The following is a 21,169-nucleotide window of genomic DNA, read 5'->3' on the forward strand; positions in this document are numbered from 1 at the left end:
TCCCATCATGCTGCATCAGTACCATATCCAGGTTTGATGGTAGTTGTAGTTTAATACAATTGGAGCATCAACTGTTCCTCACCACTGCTATATTGTCGTACTGTAAGAGTGTATAGCGGTAAAGCACTTTCAAGCAGTGATTACTTCCACTGCAGTAATGTGACAGTAATGTCACAGACAGGAGTGTTCCTGGGTTAAATATTAATATCCTATGGGACAGGAGTGACATGAACTGATTCACTCACTGGCTAATTCTGGGTAGTCCACCTTTTGGCAGCTTGTTGGGATTTTCACAAACCTCACTGAAGTGGGCAAACTCTGGCACTCCTTGCATTCTTGAGCAAGAATGCAGGTTGCTTATTCTGTTGGAGTCATAGTTGGCAGAAAGATGTAAGGAAGCAGACAAGGATAAATAAGCTGCATACCAATGGAGACATGAGCAACAACAGGGCAGAATGACTTTAAAATCGATTCTGCATTGTACAAAAAAGGGCTTGCAGGGGTCCCTTGGTACAATCCCTATCACATCTATCTAAAAGGATTGAAATTAACAACAAAAGGACAGACATTTTTAATGCAAGGCCCTGGAGAGCTGGTGCTAGCCTAGCTAGCATTAGACAATACTCACTCTTAAGCATAGCCTGGGAAAGTTACTTTTTGGGTAACTCCCAAAAGCCCCTTGCCAGAATGGCCACTGGATTATGGGAGTCATAGTCCAAGAAGTAACTGAAATTTCCATGCTGTGCTGTACGGCAACTTAATATAATGGCTAGACAAGTGAGTTACTGAGAAAAGAAAAGAGGAAAAGGGAGGGGAAACAGAAAGAATGGGTAGAAAGATGCAAATGGAAGATTGAAAACCATTTGAAGTAAATATGGCTAAGTCTTTTTAGCTTCAGGCTTGTACCAGGAAAAATATTGCCATCTAACAGAGGATGCGGAATATTTTTTTCTCAACAGAAAAACAAGGCTAAAACGCAAGTAAAACAACAACGATAAAAATAAATTATGAAAAGTGATAACATCAAAGTAATTCTAGATCAGAGGGAACTGGAAGGAAAAGCCCTGCTCTAGGCAAGGGCAGGGGAAGAAACCGATGGAGGGGGCTGTGCGCATCCTGTTTACCAGTGAGCTTGAAGACATGCAGCTTCCCTGCCTCTCTCTGGACAGTAATGGATGTATGTGTAAATTTACAGCGCTTTATAAATAAAGGTTAATAATAATAATAATAATAATAATAATAATAATAATAATAATTGTATCCCATTTTATGACTAAAATGGCTCTCTTCATTCTTTGTATCAACTGCTTCAGATCAAGTGCTGGGGGAAAACTGTAATGGAATTTGAGAGAGAGGACTTGAGAACATGTTTATAGTAACAAACACAAATTCCTTGGTTGAGCACAGTCCTAGCACATGTTTTCAGCCTCAGCTATTTTTTCATAGTAGGCTGTTGGTGAACCTCAGGATTGTAGTGGGAAAAAAGTAAATCTCACACACCTGAAATCTGCCCTATAGAATCAAAGAAGCTGCATCCGGGATTAATTTCAAAATGGTATTTATCGCTCTCTCCATACAGCCAACACATGTGCACTTTGTCTCCATCTAGTGGTCATCCACACCCACGCATAAAAAGTACTAGCAGATACTCAGAAGGTTTAAATCCCTACACAATTTTTGATAGCAAACTCTCCAACTTTAAAGCACAGAATAAATTCTTTGGAAGGTTTTCCCATTTTCCAAGATGGTTCACTCGCTTCAAAGTGGATTTTTAAAATCTGTCTTGGCATGGAATGCTCTGGCAGTCTGGAAATGGTGATTTGGAGTGGAATGTTGAAGAGAGGGAGCATATGCTGGGCACTGAGGCCCCAACCTGTTCAACGGAAAGTCTGGCCAGCATCTCCTGTCTGGACTTTTCAGACATTGCCCCAAGCAATTCTTTCCCAACCATGTGCACTCTCAAGTTCAGTTATACCTACACTGGACTGGCTCAGGATGCAAAATGGCACCCCAACTGGTGATTTCGAATGACACACAGAGCAAAGAGATTCCCCTCTCAAATCAAGAGAAGTGAACCCTTCCCACATTGAATATACACACTTTTTTTTTGCAATTATTATTCAGAGAGTTGCACCCATGCAGGGTTCTTTCTGCGTGTTTCCCTCAGAAGCTTTTCTTCCCAAAGTCCTGTGACTTTTTCATTCTCACGCTTCCTACCAAAATCAACACAGGCACAATGCATTCTTATCAAGAGTGCGCTTTTATTTTTTAATTTTTTTTCCTTTTTTGGAATTTTTTTAAACCTTAGGTTCCTTTCCAGCAGCAAATGGGTGCTAAGGAAAGAGACCAACAAAAGAATCCAAACGCTCCCTCCCGCCGCCTCATCAACACATTCCAAGCACAAATTAAGAAATGCAAACTAAACCAAAAAATATATATATATTTATATATATAATTTGTCTTTTTCTCTCCGGGTTGCACCCTGGCCCCGCCTCCGAAGATGGCTGATTGGCTGGGGGTCTCTGGCTCTCTTCAGTAAGGGGGCAGCAGGGCACGCACACACACACAGGTGGTTGGAAAAGGGGAGGAGCATCGCTCGGTTCCACTCCCGCCCGTTGCTCCCCAAGTCTGACAGTAGAAAAATATGGCAGCTGGAACCACCCTTATGCCAGGCCAAAGCCCTCCGAGCACTCCTGGATGGCCAGTAGCAGCATGTGACGCAATTTCTCATAGCTCTCATAGGCAGGGAGGTCCAGCTGGTTGAAACTGGAGAAAGAAAGCAGTAAATATATCAAGGGGGAGAGTACAGAAAAACACATCAAACAGATCAACTCCAAGCAAAAATGGCCCGGTCCAGACGGACAGGATAGGACGCCCACATCATGTGCAAGGGGTGGCACTTCTAGATGCCCCTTGCCCTTCGCATGTGATGAGGGCGTCAAAACAGATGGGTGCCACCATTGTTACGTGCCGGACGCATAGCATCCGCATGTCGACATTGGTGCACTGTGACATCATAATGACATCGCAAGAAGAACCCACTTTTCACAGGTTCTTTTTGGTCTGCAGGGAAGTCCCACGGTCTGAAGGCTACAGCTTTCCTGTGGGCCAAAACTAGGCGCCGGGAGACCATCCTTTTTGGACGATCTGTCCCGCGCCAATGTTGCTTGAATGTCACAACTGCTAGGCCTCACAAACTCTCCAGACATCTTTTAAAACTGTAAACTCCTCTAGAACCTGGCCACATAGCCCGAGAAAAACCACAAAAAACTATGGATGTCAACCATGAAAGTCTTCAACTTCACTTCTTGCTCCATTAGCAAAGTTGCAAGAATTTTGGACACTGAACCAGTTTGTCGGAATATAAGACACATTTGAAGACCCATCTCTTCTGGCAGGCCTATCCAGGCAGTTTTTAATCATGAATTTTAAATATGAATTTTATATTTAATTATTGTTCTACATATTGTAATATAAATATTGTGTAGATCGCTTAATATGTGTATTTTATGAAATGATTGTGTTTTGACTATGTTGTAACCCGCCTCGAGCTGTGAGGAAAGGTGGGTAAGAAACAACAACAACAATAATAGTAATAATAATAATAATCCTACTCCTCTCACCTTTGATACTTGTCAGCGCTTAATCTGAACCAGACATCAGCTCCAAACCTATGCTGAATGACCAGGTTAAACCCTTGGAGTAGATAATTTTAGTTAAGCAGGTTTTTAATATACAATTGTGTCAGGGAGGAATTTACACGAGGTGTGTGTTTTAGTTATGTTTTTAACTTTTGTTATGTTTTATGTAATTTTATACTGTTTTTAGCTAAAGGATTTTAATTCTTTTTAAAATCTGTATACATGTGGGCCAAGCACTTTCCCAACCACTGGCACTACATCCTACCCCAATTTGCAACTGGGGCCAATAAAACACAGCGGTTGAGTCTTGACAACTCCGTTTTAAGAAATAACACCTTGATTTGTGAGATTAAAGATGTATATTCCTCTATTTCCTCAATGGAAGTAAAACTCTTTCCTCTCTCTTCTTATAGACATCCCAACCTCCAGTTAGGGACTAAAATTGTCCAGCAAAATGAGTTCCTCTTGTACCTCAGCCATGGAATTAGGTAGTATTGTTCAAAAGCCAGGAAGACACAGAATAAATTCCGCCTTTTGTTGGGGCTTGGATCAACACTACCTAGACTTAGATTCATAACATTATAGGTTCATTTCAATTAAATTAAATTAAATGGAGATGGGGACACTGAAAAGTAGTTTGGGAGCATATATCAAAGAAATAACTAAGCATCAGTGAGAGAACATATCAAAGACATCCAGTTGTCCCTTACCACGTGTGAGCAGAAGGCAGTCTGTCTGTTGAGCGGTCATCTCTGTGGATCTGGAATTTCTGGATACCGTTCATGCCCTCCAGGGCAGCAAAGCCCTGCAAGGGCACTTTGGATGTGCCTGTGACAAACTGCAGGAACTTCGCTCTGTCTGCCTGATCAAAAGAACGCAATGCTCGCCAGAACCACTGGATCTGTGAAGGACAATGAGAAAGAGAAGCAAACACAATGAGAAAAGTGTTCACTTCTTTTAGGCAGCATGAGAAGTCTGGAGACCTTTAGAAGAAGAAGAGAATACCCTTCTGGCCAAGAAAGGAGCCCTCTTTGTGGCAAACAGTCACAAATTCCAAATTCTGAATGACATGTCACATATAGCTTTCATAAATTTAACCTCCAAGTCTAGTGTTCATTAGGAAACCAAATTTGTCAGTGCTCCAGAGGATAATGAAACAGAGAGCTGTCCATTAGGTTTTAACATTACTATTCTGAAGAAATGGAGTTTACCAGAAAAAAAATGTGATCTGAAGAAATAAAAAGGCTAACCTGGATTGAGTTTGCCTGATACTTGTGATACTCTGTGTTGGATTTCAGGTCATCTATGTCAATGGTGGGTAGGCCTGAGATCAGCAGCTCCAGCTCCTGCTCTGTGAAGATGGAGATGAGGCGCTTGGGGATGATCTCATAGAAGCCCTCCAGGAAGGCAGCCAGCTGCTTGCGGATTGCTCCTGCCAGAGGGAAACAGAGCTTACTACTAGGAATGAAGAAATGAAAGAAATTCCTGAATAACCTGCGGCTCAGAAAAGAATAGTGTTTGTAGAGCATTTCTATTTCCCCCCCAATGTATGCAAAATTTACTATTTCTCACATATGACTTGGTTTGCCTTAAACAGGAAGTCGAAAAAATATGACTACCTTTTCCCTGACTTTGTGACTCCCCTCCCCACAATGAAGCAATGTTTTTAAAATTTGTATTTCCACATTATTTGTTGCACAGTATGTATAGCTTCTGGTAGTTCTGAGACCTGTTTGTAACTTACTACATTAGCAGAGGTGGGGATATTAATATAACTGGTAGATGCAAGAAAAATGGGGTGAAGACACCCAGGTTAAAGCAGAGATAGGATTAGATTCCCAGGTCTCCTTTACAGCTGTCCCCTAAACTGCCCTCTCCCAACACATTCTGCCCCAACATACCTGTCATTCTCATCTGACACACCAGGTGCACATATTCCTTCTTGTTCTCCTCAGTCACAAGGATGTTGGCTCCATTGGGCTTAAGGTCACGTACCTCACACACACCGAACTCTTGAACCTTTTTGGGTGGGAATAGGAGGACGAGAGAGAAGAACAATACAGTGGTACCCCGGGATACGAATTACCCAGCTTACGAATTTTTCGGGATACGAAAAAATCCCATAGGGATTTATTGTTTCGGCTTACGAAGGTTTTTTCGGGTTACGAAAAAACCTCGGCGCTATTTTCCGCCACCGGAGGGCAGCAGAGAGCTATTTTTTCCATTAGCGCCTATGGCAATTCAGGTTACGAAGGTTTTTCGGGTTACGAAATTAGCCGCGGAACGAATTAATTTCGTAACCCGAGGTACCACTGTAAGCAACCAAAAAGCAGATAGCATGGATTCTGAGGGAAACTGCTTTGCCCATCCTAAAAAGCCTAAAATTCAGTTTGGTGCAGTACTGGGTCTTCTTTTAATCCTTGTTCAGCTCCATAGGCTCCCCCCCCCCCCCCCCTTTATTATCATGTAATGTTACAGTAAATCATGAGGGCTGCTGAAAAAGTATCTCTGTATAGTAAAAGAAACAGAAGCCACTATGACCTCCCTATGGCACCATCCCTATGGTGTCATCCTTGGCACAACACTTCCACCACAACCCCCAATAAACACAACCAACATCTACAGTACCACTGCTTTCCCTTACACTAATTATAACCAATGTCCTAATTCTGCAGATCTAGTCAGCTTCAAATATTAGGCATGTCAGCATGTGATTTTTGCGCACAAAATTTGAGTGTACCCAAATTGATCAGACATTATCTTCTACTAGGAACACATGTCCAGTGTACTGATTTTGCAGAATATTTCTTTGCCTCTTCTCTCTTTAGCTTTAACACAAACAGCCAAAGATCTGAAATCCTCCAACAGAAGGAGATGGCAGGTTACCTCAGTGCTGAAGGTGAGGTCATAGCCCAGTGTGGAGACATCATTCTCTAGGAGATACACCAGTCCCTGGTAGAAGTGGTAATCCTCGCTCTCCATATCTGTGTACCTGCAGGGTTGAAGGACATCAGCTGTGTCAGGAAGAGTTCTCATGGACTTATAAAAAAGAATGAAGATGTGTATTTTCAGCAAGTACCTAAAGCAAATGCATTACTCACCTGACTGATTTGCCCAGGATATGCTTGTAGAAGGAGCGGGTGAAGTAGCACTCTAGCAACCGGTTGTCATACACTGCCTTAGCCACAATGCGCCCAACAAATTTGAAGTAGCTGAGGTGGTTGGGGTTACAGTGAGAGGAAGGATTGATGGTGTAGGTGACTCGATCACCAGGTGACGTGCGGAAGAGTGCATACATGGGGTTGAACATCTCCCGGGAGATGATCATGTACCACTCACGCAGTAGACCACCAGCGTCCTGGCCTTCTTCCCCTTCAAACACTATATATCTGATAGAACATAGAGGGTACAAAAATTAAGAAATGTTAAAGCAGGAGATGGGCTAGTGGGCCTGTAAGTACCTAATGTATGGTGACTATCTGCAGGATAAGGGAAAACCAACAACATGCATGTGTTTTGAGGGACACTGGAAAAAGCCTGGAAAATGGCCTAAGTCCCTAAGTAAGTAAAGACAGCCCATAAACTGGTGTGTATGAGAAGAACCCAATTTCAAAATGCTACAAGAAGATTAACAGCTGAAACATAGCATTAATTGCTCACAATCTGTTTTTCATTTCTTCAGGTGACTTGCGATGCAATTCCCGGTAAGAGTCTTCAAAGACATGATCCCGACGCACATGTACAGCCATGTCTTCTTTCCTCAGCCCTTCATCCAGTCTTTCCAATTCTTGCCGGAAGTACCTGAGGAAGAGGTGTAAGCATGTAGTCACCACCTCTGACATGCAGAGTTATGACTACAGGACAACCTAGATAGAGCTGTTCCTGAATATAAAGCATTGAAAATGTGACATGCTGTTTTGTTGGGTGATTGACAGATCTTTAAGTCACTCCTGGGGAAGGAGAACACTTGCATAGAAACAGAACAAAACTGAACCTTTTAATTCCATCCTAATTGATTACCCAACCCCATTTGTCACTGTGAGAACAGAACAAGGCTACAACAAATGTCTGGGTATGGAGAGCCTATCTATCCCTTGGGAAGGCCTTATAGATTAGATAAAACTTAAGTGCATTAGCCTGGGATCGCACTGGGACAATCTCCCCATGCGTTCCAAAATGGGACCTTATACTCTTTGGTTACACATGATTACAACCCATAGATTAAAAAACTGTATCTGGTTTAGTTCCTCTAGGCTGCCTTGAGTCTCAGTCTGGGGAGAAAAGGGGGTATAAATAAATATAACAGTAACAGCAACATCAAAATTTCCTGCTGCTTTTGTTTTAGAAGAGAGAACCGAAGAAAACAATGTGGAAACAAGAACTGAGATCCCACACTGAAACTTACTTTCGTTTAACATCAAAGTCCAGCACACGAATGTAATCAACGAGGACAGCAAAGGGACCATCAGCCAGGTGGGTGGTAGACTGACGCAAGATCTGGTTCAGCACAGTGCGGTGTGTCTCTACAAGGCAAGAAGACAAGTGATGTTTCTGTTGTGGGTTCCTTACTTATATTGTCTTCCTGGGATGCTGCAGATTTCCCCGCTTCCCAAATTCCTTAGCCCAAGAACATTATCCAGCTAAAGACCGAAATTAACCACACACATTACCAGTCTTGGCCTGCTAACCCCATCTCTAAGTATTTGATGGTTTCTACTCTCTTCCAAAACTAAGCATCTAGTTGCTCTCCTGAGACAAGACAGCCCAGATCCCACACTGAAGTTCTTATGAAGTAATTCCTCTGAATTCTCTGAATATATGTTGAGCTTACCTGCAAAGCGGAGGAACTTCTGAGTGTCTGGGGGGAGGCTGGAGGAGATGTGCATGGATGAAGGCTCACGGGAGAAAAAGGGGTCAAGGGAAGAGGGTGTTGCAGGCGTCAGAGGGGCAGGTGAAAGAGGTGGAGGTTCATCCTTAATGTGAGCTAGTTGGCTTTCCCGGGTGTCCCGCACTGGTGGCTTGCTTTCCCGCTCTGTGGCATGCACCAGGAAGAAGGCTTCCACTGCTGGCTGCAGCACTGTTGGGGAGAAGAAGAGGTAAGGTCCCAAAGAGGCCTGAAGCAGCCCGATAGCCATCTTAAATATCTGAAGGGAATGTCATCTAGAAGATGGAGCAACCTTGTTTCCTCCTGCTCCAGAGACTAGACTAGAACATGAACCAATGGATCCAAATTACAAAAAAGAGGTGCTGAACCGTGGAATAGACTACTGGGGGTGAAGGTGAACTCAACAACTTTGTGGAGATTTTTGAACAAATTTTCAAGGTGTTTTAATCATGGATACATGACAAGATTTCTTTTGTGGTCTCAACTCTAAAATTCTATAATTTTATGATGTTGCCAAGCAGCCCAGAAACCTTACCAAGCACAGCATGCTGGTCATGGGACTCTTCCAGTTCCTTCAGACACTCTCCTAGCATGTCCCACAATTCATCCAGACTGAGCTGCTCACTGAGCAAAGGCAAATCAGGAGGGCGCTCCTCTTTCTCCTTCTCACCCTGCTGGGACCCTTCTGATACTGTAAGAAGAGAAAATCTCAGCTCATACAGATCCTGGATATAAAATATACTCTTAATTTCCTGACTGGTGACACCATGGCACCAATACTAGAAAGAAAGAAAGAAAGGCCTATACACATCAAACAGCTTACCCACTTTAAAAATAGCACCCCTCCCCAACAGAAAGAAAGAGACTAACCAACTGATTGGGTGTCTTGGGTGTTTGGTGATGGCTGATCCACATCCATAGGAGATTCATCTCTTCGCACAGAGCCCTCTGCCTGGTTGGACTCCGACTGAACAGAAGAGATATGTATTAGTGAGGGCTGCATCCTCCCATGAACACTTAAACACTGGGAGATCAACCAATGGCTTCCCACAAGGAAGACAGAAAATGGACCCAACAGAACTGTACATGGTAGCCCTACCATTTGAATCCACCTTCTACAGAAACAAAAAGAGGTTAAACATGCTGTCACACAAAAGCTAAAATCTGCAGAGAGGGAACAAACTGAATGACAGAATAATAGGGCAGCAGAAAAACAGCTAGCAGAAAGCATGACATGCGTGAAATCTGAGAAGGCAGGGCAATTACAGCCAGGAGCTATGTGAAATGCATGCACTGGAGTGGGAAAAGTTCTTGGAAAGCAAAGTATACAGGAAAGAGAAGTGAGAGGTTTTCGCCAGGGAAAAAATCTTGGAAAGCAAAATATAGAGGGAAGAGACGTGATAAATTGTCATCAGGGACCTTCCTACAGGGGACAACCCATTCTACAAAGCCCACACACCACAAAGAGGGTAGCCCACCTCTATTGAGAATAGCATTGACTATGTAGCCATCCTATATAATCTGCAGCCTAGGCTGGATAGCACTGGGGCCTAAAAAATGCAACTGTGTGGAGAGAGGTGGGTCCCAGTCTCATGTATTCCAGGGCATTTGTCACCCAAAAGGTGCCTGAAGTTAAGGTTCAGGTGTCGCTTGATGTCATTACATATTCTTATGAATTATTGCCATCTGCCACCAGTCAGAACTAAATGCAGCAATCAAAATAATGTAATATAATGAAATAATGTGTGTCCCTGGCCCTCCATGTCTGGGCATCATGCCTCACACAAACATGGGCTTTGAAGTAATGCAGTGTAGTTGTGCCTAAGGAAACTGGCTCTGCTTCACGGCCACATCTGATGAGAGGGGATATGGAAGTACAGCATACAGTGCTGGATCCAAAGCGGGCAGAAGTTAGAGCTACCAGGGAGGTTAACTCACTCAGAGCCAAACCCACGCAGAACCAAACCAAGTCTGTTCTCCAATTTGAGTAAATTTAAGCTTGGAAAGGACAATAAAGCAGATTTTTTAAAATTTATTACACTTATATGCCACCTTACTACCAAAATGGGTTCCAATGGGGCTGCAAGAAGGGCAGAGAGATGCAGAGCGTAGCCATGGTTACAGATACAGGCTGTAAACTAGGCATTTAGCTCATAATTTTCTCTGTATAGTAGCAGTAGGCAGCTGTTCACTGTTCACCAGTTGTTTTTGTTTTTACACCTTGCACAGAAATCAAAAGAATTTAACAGTACCCATAGACTGTCTGAAGCATTAAGAGAGAGACTGGATACAAACAGTTTAGAGGCTATAGAAAAGGTCCCATGGCATCGGAGTCCCACGCCAGGGTAAATGTAATTTTAAAAACCTCACCAGAAAGCAGAACTTTGCGAAGCTGCAAAATTAATCTGGTCCCACTCACAGTTCAACTCCCTCTCCAATGCAAAATAGCTACTTCAGTGATGTATAGCTACATTTTTGTCACACCCCACCAGGTTATCTTGTTCTCAGCATACCTTTATTTTACCATTCATACTCAGCTTTTAATAGAACAGTTGAACAATATGTGAGAGCAAGGAGGCTAGAGCTACAAAAAGACACTTTCTTCTCATTTTATTTCCAGCATGCTATTAAAGTTGTGGAGCCCTTATTTATCCCATCAGTACATAACTGCTTAGTATGTACACACTTTTCAAGTTGCCTATTGACCTATGACAACTCCATGAATGCTTCATAGAGATTTCTTAGGCATGAAAAACTCAAAGATGGTTTGTCAGTTCCTTCCTCTGCATTATAGCCTACAGCACTTCATACAGTATATGTTGGTGGTCTTCCATCTATTGCCCAAAGATATGCCAAAACCAAATGAATAGGAAAGGGGTAATCACTATTTTGCACACCGGTGTCCAGGCCATTCAGAGGCTTTAGCACACCGATAATAACAACAAAACAAAATAAAAATTAAGAAAACTAAGTAAGTGTTAGGACAGTGAGTAAAATAATATGAAAGAGAAAACAAAAATGGGGTGTGTATGTAAGTGAAAATCCCAACAATCACAGAAGGCACTAGCAAATATCCAGTTAAGATTTCTCAAACCAGTCAGAAGATTTTTGTAAAAAGGTAAAGACTATGGAAGTCTAGTACCAGGGAAAATGCAAAGGGAGTAAACATAAGCCAGATACAAACAGAAAGCCCTGTCTAGCACTTTCTGTATGAAACCAGACCTTTTCAACCTCCTCCACTCAAATATAGAAACCAGTTTGGAATACCTTGCCCTGCAGCTTTCCTTCAATTCACTCTGAAGAAAAGCTTTCATGATTAGAAGCCAAAAGCAGTCAGGAGTTGGTCACCTCCCCACCACCACACAAAGAGGCTCTGATGACAAACCAGAGAGGCATAAAAAGAGAGGAGAAGAGATGGAAAAAGGCATGTAAAAGAATGAAAAAAGGGTAATTCAAATAAACAAAATGAGTGGCCTACAAGCGCCACAGGCACCATGCTAACCGTTGTTGCTTGCTGCTGCCTCCGGGCCCTCTGACCCTCACGTACCATTTGTATAATGGCGTCAGCCTCAGCCTCCAGCTGCCGAACAGCGGCCTGGATGCTGCTAACTGAGCCCAGACCGGAAGTACCTGCACAAAGAACGGAGGGGAGGAAAAGGAGCATGAAGACTGTGCACTGAATCTAAACTTTTCACAGACATGTCCCCCACTTTTTTCTATTCCCCACCCCACTTCAGCTTCAGTCTCAAATGAATGGGGAGAGGGTATCTCCACAGCATGTCTCCCAACTCTGCTGCAGGAAAGTACTGCAGTCGCCTAACTCAGTATCTGGTCTCTTGCCCAGTCCTCCAGCACCCACAAGAGGTCTCACACAGACCTTCCTATCTGTCTGACATACCTAGCCTGCCTGTCTGTTTTGCCTTTTTGTTGGCACGGCGTGTGTCATCCCGCAGCTGAATTATGACCTGCAGCACCCTCAAGAAGAACTTCTGTGTAGAGGTCTTCGAAGTCAGCATAGACATGGAGGGTAACTGGAGCTCCCGACCACCCAGAGGGCGCTTCTGTGAGGCTACAATCACCACATTCTCTGCTATATCAAACCTGCCGGACCAAAAATAAATAAATAAAAAATAGAAAAAGGTGGTGGTGGGGGAGAAGATCAGCCAAGGCCACTCAGAGTAAGGTGACAGGAGGCCATCTTTGAGGAGACTCACCTGCTTTGCATCTTGCCTTTCAATTTGGTGGTCTGAGGCTGCTCCTCAGGCAGTCCATCAGGTGAAAGGGATTCACACTGGGCCCGACGCTGCTGATCCAAGTTGTATTCTCGTAATTCTGCCAAGAGTGTGCCTAGAAAGGAAATCTTAGGTTTGAGACTGATCATATCTTGCAAGAAGGAAAATCCTATCCCGTGCATTCTATTTCTTTTTGAAAAACACATTATTTTACCTTTCCACTGTAAAATATGCACAAGATAGCTATGTATGGAAATACATCATTTCAATAACTGAAATACCAAACACAACAGGCAACTAAAACAGAAGGAGGGCTTAGATTTACCATGAATAGTAATTCTCAGATGGCAGGATCAACCCACGATTAGGTTAATCCCGACATGCCAACCCTACTAGGAAGGAGTTTGCATTCTTTTTCTCTTATCACCATGAGTACTCTTTCCCTTCTCTGTCAGTTAAATTATCTGGCCCTGATTTAAAGTCTAAATAACTGTCCTCCTTATGTTCAAAGTACCACTTATGTTTGACTGGATGATTTTGACAGAAAGTAGACAAATAATTTGCCTCTGGTAACTCCTCTTTTTGGAATGTGTTTTGGTAAACACATTGGTTCCAGTATTAATGTTATCTTGCTCAAACTTTCATAAATTCAAATTGACTAAGCTGCCAGTTCTGAAATCCTTTTAGCTGAATTTGTACCTACAAGAAAAGCAACTTTAAAATTGCAAGATGGCCTATCTAAGGGATCAAGAACAAGTACTGTAAAAAGACAAAAATTGCAAGACATCTTTCACCTCTACTATTTCTACTCTTAAATTATTTGAACTACATTAGTTCTCATAAGTCTTCCAAGCCATTTTATAAATATTTTGAATTCACATCCTTCTGGATGCCAAAATAGTAACTATTAGCTCTGTCCAGTAACTCTGCAAGTCTAAGACTCTCTTTTTAATCCCCAAGCAGTTAGATCTAGCCATTCTGGATCTAGATGATGTACTGATCCCTGATAGTTGTGACAATCTCCATGTAGATACCAATGACATTTGAATTAGTAATGGTAACCACAACCTTCTGGGCCAACACAGCACTATTAGTACCTTGGATGCTTCTTCTTGTGGGAATTTGTATACATGGAAATGCATAATGGCAACCATTCATTAATGCATCAAATGCCTCTGCATCTTTTCTTTCATCAACTGAAAAGAATAGCCTTTGCAGAAATTTGAAAATCTTTGCAGAAGCAAATAAGTCTACTTGAAATGGCTCCCAACAGTTTTTCAGATGCAGGAAAATAGCATAATTCAGTGTCCACTCTCCTGGATGTAAAGCTGCCCCTCCATTTTTGCAAGGGATCCATTCTGGACCCCTCCTCCGGGGGGGGGGGGGGGGGGGAGGACAGAAACTCGCATATATTCAAGCCCCATTGGCTCAAATAGGCACACATGTCATTTTAGCCAATGGAGCTCGCCCCCCGTGAATAATCGAAACATGGACTTCAAGTCCGCAAAAACGGAGGGGTGACTGTACTTGATTCTGAGGTAATATGCGGTAACATTTACAGTGGGCCCTCGCCTTACGCGGGGATCCGTTCCGGATCCCTCCGTGTAAGGCGAATTCCGCCTATGCTCAAGCCCCATTGTAAACAATGGGGCTCGTGCACGGCGGCACGCAGGGCGCGACGGGCATGTGCACCCATGCAATTGAATGGGACGCGCCGCCCCTTCCGCCCCACGTATGCGCAAGCCGCGTAAAGCGCGCCCGCGTGTGGCGCAGGCGCGCTGTATTTTGTACTTGAGATAAACTGCCAAAATCAATTTGAGATTTTTCTCAGCACACTTGGAATAACCTATTCAATTCTGTTATCAATAGGAGTAATCAATTAACTTCCTGGTTGCAGATATATGTTCAGACTGTCGTGTTGTCTGTCCACACTTGAACATGATGCCGCTGGACAACTGACACAAAACTAAGCAGAGCCAACTGTACTGCTTCTAACTACAAATAATTTATATTGTGCATCTTGTTTAGACCACTCCAAATTCCTTGCGCTCAACCTCCATAATGAGCCCTCAACCAGTGGGGTTTGCATCTGTATAAGGCTGTGTTTCAACAGTGCTTCAAATTGGTGTCCCTCAGTCACCATTTTAATTCTGTTCTGAAAGATCTTAGCAATGGTACTAAATAATGTCTTTTGCTGATGGGTTACGACATGCCTCTCAAGGCCCCCGGAATAATATCCTCTCCACAGAATTGGCTATATTGTTGAAATTAGGAGCCCTATAACTTTTGCCAACAACATTACATCTGGAGGCCTCAAAGATGTTACAGATTTTACATCCTGCTTCAATCTGACCTTTCTTTTCCTTGAAAGGTTCAGAACACCTAAACTTTATTTGAGCCCATAAATGGGTCAGTAAGGTAGCTGGTGTCAAACGATAGTTTTTTGTAATTTATCAAAAAGCCATAATGCTCTGTTATGTCCGTCTCAGATTTCCTATTATTTTGTCCTTTGAATTTGCTTTCAAGTAAGATGTCATTAAAATTGCTTTAGATACCCAATCAAAGGAACCGGTACTTTTGTAAACACCCTTGGCACCCATATCAGACATAACGGCAGCACTCTGAACTGGTAGTGTTTGCCTTGATAATTAGAATCTCAAATATCTGTCTGGAGGCACAATTGGAATATGAAGCTATGCTTCTTTCAGATCTATTGATGTCATTAGATCCCTGACCTTTAGGGGTTTTTTAATTGTCTGTAATGCCTTCCATTTTGAATCTCAGGTACTGCACAAATTTACTGAGTAACCTTAGATTCAAAATGGGATGAAATATCCCATTGCGTTTTAGAACAATGAAAAAAACAGAGTAAACTCCAGTGAACCACTGATCCACTGGAACCTATTGCTCTTATTTCCAATAAGCATTTTTTCAGCCTCTTGTCAAACCTGAATGTCTAACCCATTAATCCAATGTTACCTCTGACCATAAAACTCCAAAAAAACAGTAATCATCCTCCACCAGCACCTCCCTTTTGTCAATATAGAGGCCCACCCCTTCTAGGGGTCGAACCACCTCTTCCTTAACCCTATCTATTTTCTCTTTGCTCTCTACCAATGGCACATCTCTGATGATCTCCCTTAAATAATATTCCAAATTGTTTCTGGACTTCTGGTCCGCATCCCAATGATGTAACCACATAAACTTTCTCACTACTGTAACTGAATTTATATGCAAAGGCTATGACATCATTTTCTGTGTGTGTTATATATTCCAGCACTTTCCTTACTTTTCCCAAAGCCTTGTGCATTGCTTACAAACTCAAATCTTCAGTCTTAAGAATCTCCTGTACCCACAATATAGCTTCCCAAGCAAACATTGATGGAGTTACTGATGATCTTATAGTTAAAATCGAGGCCTCATGAGATCTTTTCAGAGCTGTATCTGCTCTTCTTTCAACTTCCTCTTTAAAAGATATTTCTCCTTATGAGACTACTGCCCGGAAGTAAGAGCAATTGCCCGATAAAATAATGGGATCTTCTAAAACTCTCTCTCTTTCTTAATAAAGGAATACAGCATCTCCTGGTGTTTAAACAAGTGTTCTACTCCATTTCAATTAGCTCTTTAAACCTCTTAGGGAACGGTATTTCAGTCTCTTGAGGTACTTGTCTTTTGATAACTGATGCTACCCTGTCTTTAACATTAGCACCATCAGACTGAATTTCTCATTTATTATCTCCTAATGTCTGGAACACTCTCTTCAACAATCCTCTAAATGACTCACTCTGCAATAACCATTTCTAATTTTCCTCTTCCTCCCGCTCCTCCTCCTCCTCAGAAGAGTCAAACTTTTCTGCTATATCTTCCTCCTCAAAATCATCATTCCAGTTATTATCCACTGTTTCTATATTCATATCCTCTTAATGGTTTGTACATTTAACTTTTCTGGAACACTTCCTAGGCCTTTGCTGTGTAAACCTATCTTCGCAACAGTTAGCATTAGTCTTTTTCCTTTCCCTTTTTTTTTTTTTTTTTTAGTAAATTACGTCTCTTTTCCAGAACTCCTATCTTCTTCCAAATTCTGCCTTTGGCACCTCTGGATTAATCTGTTGCTGAATCCCTTAACGATACTCCAATTCTGATTAAACTTTTGTGTCTGTGTAATGTAGCATGATTTCTCCAGACAAAAGTGTAGTTGGTGCATCAGTCTAAGCTGGGCTAAGGGCACCCTTGCTTCTTGACTTCCAGAAGCAGCACTGGGTCCAGGTGAATTCCCAAACTACAAATCCTACTGAATGGATCAAAGTTCCATAACACAAAAATTATAAAGTTAATAGTTACATTTTCCTACTCAAACTAGAAGCACTTAGCAGAGGAGCTCCTAGAACATATGCAGCTCAATCAGACTTGACATCAGGACAGTCTTCTGAGTCATCAGCTTGCCCATGAGGAGCTGGGTTCTTTTGAACATTACTCACATGTTATAGCCACCATTTCTCAAGATAAGCAGTTCTGAGACCTCTCACGAAAGCAGAGCACTGACTAAGATGCCTAGAGAACTTTTTAAAGCTATTTTTACAATGTCTGGCTTCATCCCTTCAGAGTTTTCACTGGAATGGCTCAGTGAAGCAGGCAGGGCATGGCGCTTACACTGGCATTTTTCTGATTCACCTTTTCTTACCTATCTGTTTGCAGAGTGTATACCCCAGCTGCCGGGCTCCATTAAGCAGGAGCTTGAGCACAGTGTCACGTGTGGCTGGGTCACCTCGTGATAGCTGCAAGAGGACATTGGCAGCATCTTCCAGGCCTTCTTCAGAGCAGGAGTGAGAAGTCAGCACCTGGCATGGAAATGGGAATCATAACTGTTTCTGACAGATGGAAGGTTTGCTCCCTCTCCCTCCACTCTACTGTAACAACTTACCTCCACAGACAGCTGTAGCTGGTTTTCTGTTAGGCCCGAGGCTGCCATTTTGCTGTCAGTCCCACCTCCGCCTCCCCCTTCGCTCACCTTGGCCGGTGATTTGCTGTTTTTTCCTATAGCTGCAAGAAATGAAAAGAGGCAAGCTAGTACTATCTTAGAATTTGAAGATCAACCCACAGGCTAAAAAAGTCAGAGAAATCTTCATCTGAACACTGATCTACCATTTTAATTCAGTAGCCCTTGGTAGCCACATGAAGAGAGGTGCTGTCTGTCTACACCTCCTTACACCTGGTTCCCACATCAGTTATTATGTGTGTCAATACATAGCATTCTGTGGGAGCACAAACATACCTTGGGATGTGCTATCTGATACAGAATTCAGCTTAGGAAATCCAGGTCTTTTGTTTTATTAAAACCCCACAAATTTCTAGCCCTTATGGCTCTAACATGCTTAAGTATCTGTAGTGATGTCACTGAAGTCTTCAAAACCCAGAAATGATGGAGTAGCTGGGAGTTATATTTCAGCCCCTTCATAGCTCCTTGCTCCTCACTTTTACTAGGGAAAAAGCAGAATTATGTTTCCCTCTCCCCAATAAACAGAAGACTTACTGGACACAGTGGTGGGGACAGTAGTCGTGGCAGTTACGGAGGTGGCTATTGAAGCAGCAGTTGCAGCTGCAGTTGCAGCAGCTACAGCCGCTGCAGCAGCCAGTGCAGGGGCAGGTGCAGGCGCTGGGGTGGTGGTTGCAGCAGTAGCAGCGGCGGCGGCGGCGGCAGCAGCAATAGCAGCATGATTGGCTGCTCCCTCAGCCGTTGTCTTGTTCTCAGGCAGAGCAATGGAGATGAGAGACAGCAGACGCAGCAACTTCTCTGTCAGCAGTGAGCTCCGTCTGATTACCGGGTGGGACAGCATGTTCATTAGCTGACCTAGAGGAGAGGCTTCCAGGCTATAAGGGGAGCTCTCCCCCTCAGAGCCAGTGCTCACAGGCACAGATTTGATCGAGTTCTTGCCTTTGCGGCTTACGTTCATGTTATCTAGTTTGACTAATAAATCCCAGAAGTCAGTTGAGATGCCGCTATTGCCTGTCTGACCCGGACAAGGACTGCCCGACAGTTTTGTTCCACGTTCTCGTTCACTTTCACAGTTGGTCTCTTTGGTCCGCTGCTGTGTGAAATGGCTAGGGAAAACCTGGAAAGTTAAGGGAGGAAAAACAGAGAAAGTCATGTCATGGGACCTGTCAACTGAATCTGTTTGAAAATGTATCTTTCAGATCTACAGGATTTTCTACTGGCTTGTCAGATTTAAAAGATATGAACTCTTCAACATTCATCCTCTCTCACTCTACCCTATAATCTCATACAACAACACCACTACCATCTGCTAGGACAAAGAGCAGCACTAAACCCTGGGCGAACCTGAACTGCCATTTGGAAAGTCTCCAGTAGATGATACTGTTCTAGCAAACATTCAGTATACATGAACATACTTTATTGCTAATGGCAGCTATCAAGCAACTCAATATCAGTCATGAGAAGCTGTTACATCCTGGAAATGAAAACATAAAGGAAAGCAGCCTGGATTGCTGCTTCAGAAACTAGTATCAGTTCTGTAATAAGAAGTATCCCATTAATCTGTACCCTGTATATATCTTGCCATAACCCGGCTGCAACCGGGAATTTCGCGATTTTGGGGCCCCGAGCCCCTCTCGGCACGGGTGTAGCCCCAAAACCAGGAGCCCCCGTTGCAGCCTGGGTTGCTGCGCCCCAGGCAGGCCTCGCTGCCTCCTCCTCGGGGAGGCGGGGAGGAAGAGGAGGGCAGCGAGGGCCTGGGGCGCAGGAGGCGAAGCTGGAGGCAGCGCCTCCCCGCGCGCCCGCGCCACCCTCCTCCTCCACCCCCTCTCCCCCAGGCCGCGCGGAGGAGGCGAAGGTGGATGGAGGCAGCACCTCCTCCACGCAGGGAGGGGGAGAGGAGGTGGGGGAAGGTGGCGCAGGCGCGCAGGGAGGCGGGGGATTCCCCAGGGATTCCCCCCCAGCGAGGCCCTGGATGGGGCTCCTCAATCACGAAGTCCTCCCAGGCCTGGCATGGGCTTGGGGGACGCTGCCTCCCACCCCCCAGCCAGGCCCTGGATGGGGCTCCGCGATTGTGGAGTCCTCCCAGGCCTGGCATGGGCTTGGAGGACACTGTCACCCAGGCCCCAGCGAGGCCTTGGACAAGGTTTAAAAATGTAGGACCTTTTTTTTTAAAATTTCCCGGCCCGAAAATTTAAAAAAACAAACAAACAAAAAAACAAACAAACAAACAAAAAAAAACCTACATTTTTAAACCTTGTCCTACATTTTTCCCGGTTTGGAGGTCCCCAGGGATGGCAACCCTATGTATATACAATTTTTGTGAAGCAGCAGGGGCACAGAGCTCCAAATCAGTTTTCACCAAGTTAAGAGGGTAAACCATACAGAGAAGTATGTCGCAGGTTCCCATCAACTTTCTGGCTGGGTGATGAAGTAGTAATTGGAGCCCCATCTATTTAAAGCATTATACAATAGTGTCTCCTTGTACTTGTCTTTACCCAGTCTCAAAAAGCGGTCTTCCCACTTCCCATTAACCTACTTGGATACAGGTTAATGACTCACCCAATGATCCAAGTCCACAAATTATGTGACACATATTTGCAACCTTAAGATCCAGACACGTATCTAGTCTACATAAAGAATTTCTATAAAGTGTTTATAGAAAGACTTCATTCAGAATTAAACAAAACAATAGGACAATATTCTTCATATAGGTGAGCTGGCCTTGCCACAAAGCCAAAAGAAGATGCTTCTTGTCTGGGATACCAGCTGCAGCCTCCTTGCCAGACAGCAGACTGGGAGCTGTACTCCTTGATTCTTTTCTATGGACCATAAAGTAGTTATCTAGTAAGACAGATTAGCAAACTAATCTGGCTGCTAGCATAATAAAAAGGGTTGATAGAGCTGGAGCTCTTGGAAAGCCACATTACCTTTACAAAGCATCCATGGAAGGCACCAAGGTATCCCTACCTCTTAACTAAGTAGGAAGAGTATATATTCTTGTTCTGGAATCTAATGACAGGCAATATAAACATTTTTAGAATTGGGGGGGGGGGGAACCCTTAACATGTTCAAGTTCAGATTCTTTCTTTCTTTCTGCCTGGTGGAATGCTTACTGATAAGAAAAACAGATCCTGTGGAGGGCTCAAAGTTCAATATTTTTGGTCTGTTTTAGCTGCTTTCAAGAAATAAGATTTTGCAGCCAGCTGATTGCTAAACCTTGATCCAGCAACAAACCCTAAGAAAAATGGTGTTCATGGCTGTTTTCTGCTGATATGAAAGGGGGAGGTACAGTGGGCCCTTCCCTTACCTGGGGGATCTGTTCTGGTCCCCCCCCTACGTACGGGGAATTCCGCATAATAATAATAATAATAATAATAATAATAATAATAATAATAATAATAATAATAATAATAATAAT

The 21,169-nt window shown here is 43.3% G+C and overlaps 1 protein-coding gene across 9 annotated transcripts in view; it reads right to left on the reverse strand.

Moving 5' to 3' along the window:
- Positions 1–2,241: 2,241 nt before the first annotated feature.
- HUWE1 (HECT, UBA and WWE domain containing E3 ubiquitin protein ligase 1) overlaps positions 2,242–21,169 on the reverse strand; it is a 129,775-nt gene continuing 110,847 nt past the window's right edge. For 8 of the 9 annotated variants that reach the window (XM_042451569.1, XM_042451567.1, XM_042451570.1 and 5 more), the window contains 17 exons: positions 18,289–18,868; positions 17,680–17,798; positions 17,440–17,596; positions 12,741–12,873; positions 12,425–12,627; positions 12,029–12,156; positions 9,397–9,493; positions 9,062–9,217; positions 8,473–8,718; positions 8,047–8,164; positions 7,302–7,442; positions 6,743–7,030; positions 6,528–6,633; positions 5,543–5,660; positions 4,892–5,073; positions 4,352–4,542; positions 2,242–2,766 (listed from right to left, as the gene is read on the reverse strand). In XM_042451569.1, the coding sequence (XP_042307503.1) occupies positions 2,664–2,766; positions 4,352–4,542; positions 4,892–5,073; positions 5,543–5,660; positions 6,528–6,633; positions 6,743–7,030; positions 7,302–7,442; positions 8,047–8,164; positions 8,473–8,718; positions 9,062–9,217; positions 9,397–9,493; positions 12,029–12,156; positions 12,425–12,627; positions 12,741–12,873; positions 17,440–17,596; positions 17,680–17,798; positions 18,289–18,868 (3,066 nt within the window). In that variant the 3' untranslated portion in view covers positions 2,242–2,663. The remainder of the gene's footprint in view (positions 2,767–4,351; positions 4,543–4,891; positions 5,074–5,542; positions 5,661–6,527; positions 6,634–6,742; positions 7,031–7,301; positions 7,443–8,046; positions 8,165–8,472; positions 8,719–9,061; positions 9,218–9,396; positions 9,494–12,028; positions 12,157–12,424; positions 12,628–12,740; positions 12,874–17,439; positions 17,597–17,679; positions 17,799–18,288; positions 18,869–21,169) is intronic. The other variant, XM_042451568.1, reaches the window with a different exon arrangement.

This window comes from Sceloporus undulatus, chromosome 2 (assembly GCF_019175285.1).
Source record: "Sceloporus undulatus isolate JIND9_A2432 ecotype Alabama chromosome 2, SceUnd_v1.1, whole genome shotgun sequence".
NCBI classification, from domain to species: Eukaryota; Metazoa; Chordata; class Lepidosauria; order Squamata; family Phrynosomatidae; genus Sceloporus; species Sceloporus undulatus.